Source organism: Nestor notabilis, unplaced genomic scaffold (assembly GCF_000696875.1).
Source record: "Nestor notabilis isolate BGI_N333 unplaced genomic scaffold, ASM69687v1 scaffold4476, whole genome shotgun sequence".
NCBI classification, from domain to species: Eukaryota; Metazoa; Chordata; class Aves; order Psittaciformes; family Psittacidae; genus Nestor; species Nestor notabilis.
The window spans coordinates 90,554-92,471 of record NW_009934103.1 but is presented as its reverse complement, the minus strand read 5'-3'; the positions used below and the strand labels follow the sequence as shown (position 1 = coordinate 92,471).

General features: G+C 50.2%; 1 protein-coding gene across 1 annotated transcript in view; it reads left to right on the top strand.

Annotated features, from left to right (window-relative positions):
* The first annotated feature begins 853 nt into the window (after positions 1-853).
* OLFML2B (olfactomedin-like 2B) overlaps positions 854-1,918 on the top strand; it is a 12,625-nt gene continuing 11,560 nt past the window's right edge. Inside the window, exon 1 of the mRNA XM_010017155.1 lies at positions 854-1,150. Within this exon, the coding sequence (XP_010015457.1) occupies positions 854-1,150 (297 nt within the window). The remainder of the gene's footprint in view (positions 1,151-1,918) is intronic.

The following is a 1,918-nucleotide window of genomic DNA, read 5'->3' as shown; positions in this document are numbered from 1 at the left end:
TGTGCGCACCCCGGCGCTCACCAGCGGTGCTGGGGTTGTGCCCCTGCAGGGAGTTTTATCGCCTCGGGCTGCAGTGAACTCCCTGAAGCCCAGTGGGGAGCAGTTCACAGCTTCCATCCTATCGTTTCCGGAGGAGGGGGGGGGCTTAAAAACCGGGGAGCTCCTTAGGAGGGGAATTGGTGGAGCCTCTTTGTGTGCAGAGGGGAGGGAGCCAGGCTCTTTCCCCGCCAGTGGGATGTGGTGGAGGTTTCCATTGGATTTGGCCGATCAGACTGTGTGTTATTATCTGCCCTCGGAAATGGCTAATGTGGAGTCCATTGGAAATGTACCGTCAAAGTTATTTTTGTGCTTGGGCTTTCAGAAGCGCTGTCTGCAAATCTCTGTAAAGGAAATTCCTGGCATTGTATGGGGCTAATCAGAAATACTGCTTCACTGCCAGGTTACGCTGCTCATAGGGTGGCTTTCAGTAGTCCTTCCAGTGCACCCTTAACCTGTTTGCCCATGTAAAAAAAAAAAAAAATCTTGTTCAGGGTAGCAGGTGATTTATTGGGCTTATTGGACAGAAAGCATTAAAAGACATCAGGATGGGGTTCATATTTAAAATTCCTGTATTTAAGATTCCAAGCAGCAAGGTCTATTTTACGCCAAGTGGAATAAAAAATACCCTGTTGGGAGAAGCCAGTTTTTATTCCCCTTGTAGACAGGGACCAGAAAGCTCTGCACTCTCTAGAAAACTTCTTGGATTTTGGAAGAGCTGGCCAGTTTCCTCGAGGTTTAGGGTGTCCAAAGTGTCCTTGTTTGGACCGTGAAGTTCAGTGTGCCGTTGTCCCTTGCTGGGCAAGCAGAGGACAAGATGTTTGCTAACTTCTGGGTCACCTGTGCTCAGCTGTTAGGTGACTATGACAAGGTGAAGGCGGTGTCTGAAGGCTCCGACTGTCGGTGCAAATGCCTTGTCAGGCCCCTGGGCCGTTCAGCCTGCCAAAGGATTAATGAAGGTGCTTTCAAAGCGGAAGATTTTTACACGGTGGAAACCATCACGTCAGGACCCAGCTGCAAGTGTGCATGTGTGGCCCCCCCCTCGGCACTCAACCCTTGCGAGGGGGACTTCAGGCTGAAGAAGCTGCGGGAGGCAGAGAGCAGTGACCTGAAGGTAGGAGAGCACCTTGGATTTGGGACTCTTTTGGGAGGGGAAAATCTTCTGAAGCCTTTTCTTTTTTAAAAAAAAACAACTTTTTTCCTCCTTTTTTTTTTTTTTTTTTTTTGATAAAACATCTCTTAGTTACTTTTATATCTGCATGTTTGATATAAAAATCAAGCTCAGCTTAAGGGATTGATGTGAGCAGCTGCAGATTCATCCCATGCTGCCTGGGGTCCCCTGTGGCTGCCTGTGCTGGAAGCCCAGGAGGGACTGGGTTGCTCCCTGCCCTTTGTCCAGCACTGCATGTCCCTGGGGCACAGCTCTGCTCTGCAGCTGCCAGGTCCGTTTCCGGTTGCAGAGAGGGGCTCCCAAGGACCCATGCAAAAAGCTGTTCTGGCTTCATGGACAGAAAGCTGCTGATGCGTCAGCGTGAGGGTGTGTTACACAGCTGGCTGATGGCAGGATGGGTTTTGTTGTTTCAAATGCTGACACTTCTGTGCTGTTCAGTATTTTGTCTCTTTAGTATCTCCTTCTTTTCCAAATGTGACAGTGTTTGATCTAAGTACTTGTGGCTTTGAGTGGGTGCTTACTTTTGCTGGTCTAGCAGCTGGCAGTAGACCCTGCTGAGTTTTCTAGTTTGTTACCTGCACAGGGCAGCAGAAATCCTCCCCCAAGGGCCACTGCCTTGGTCCAGGCCTGGGGATTTCCCAGAGCAGACAGTTGAGTGATGGGATGTACTCCAGGGCAGTGCTGCTAGTCCCAGCTCAGGTGGGAAGGCAG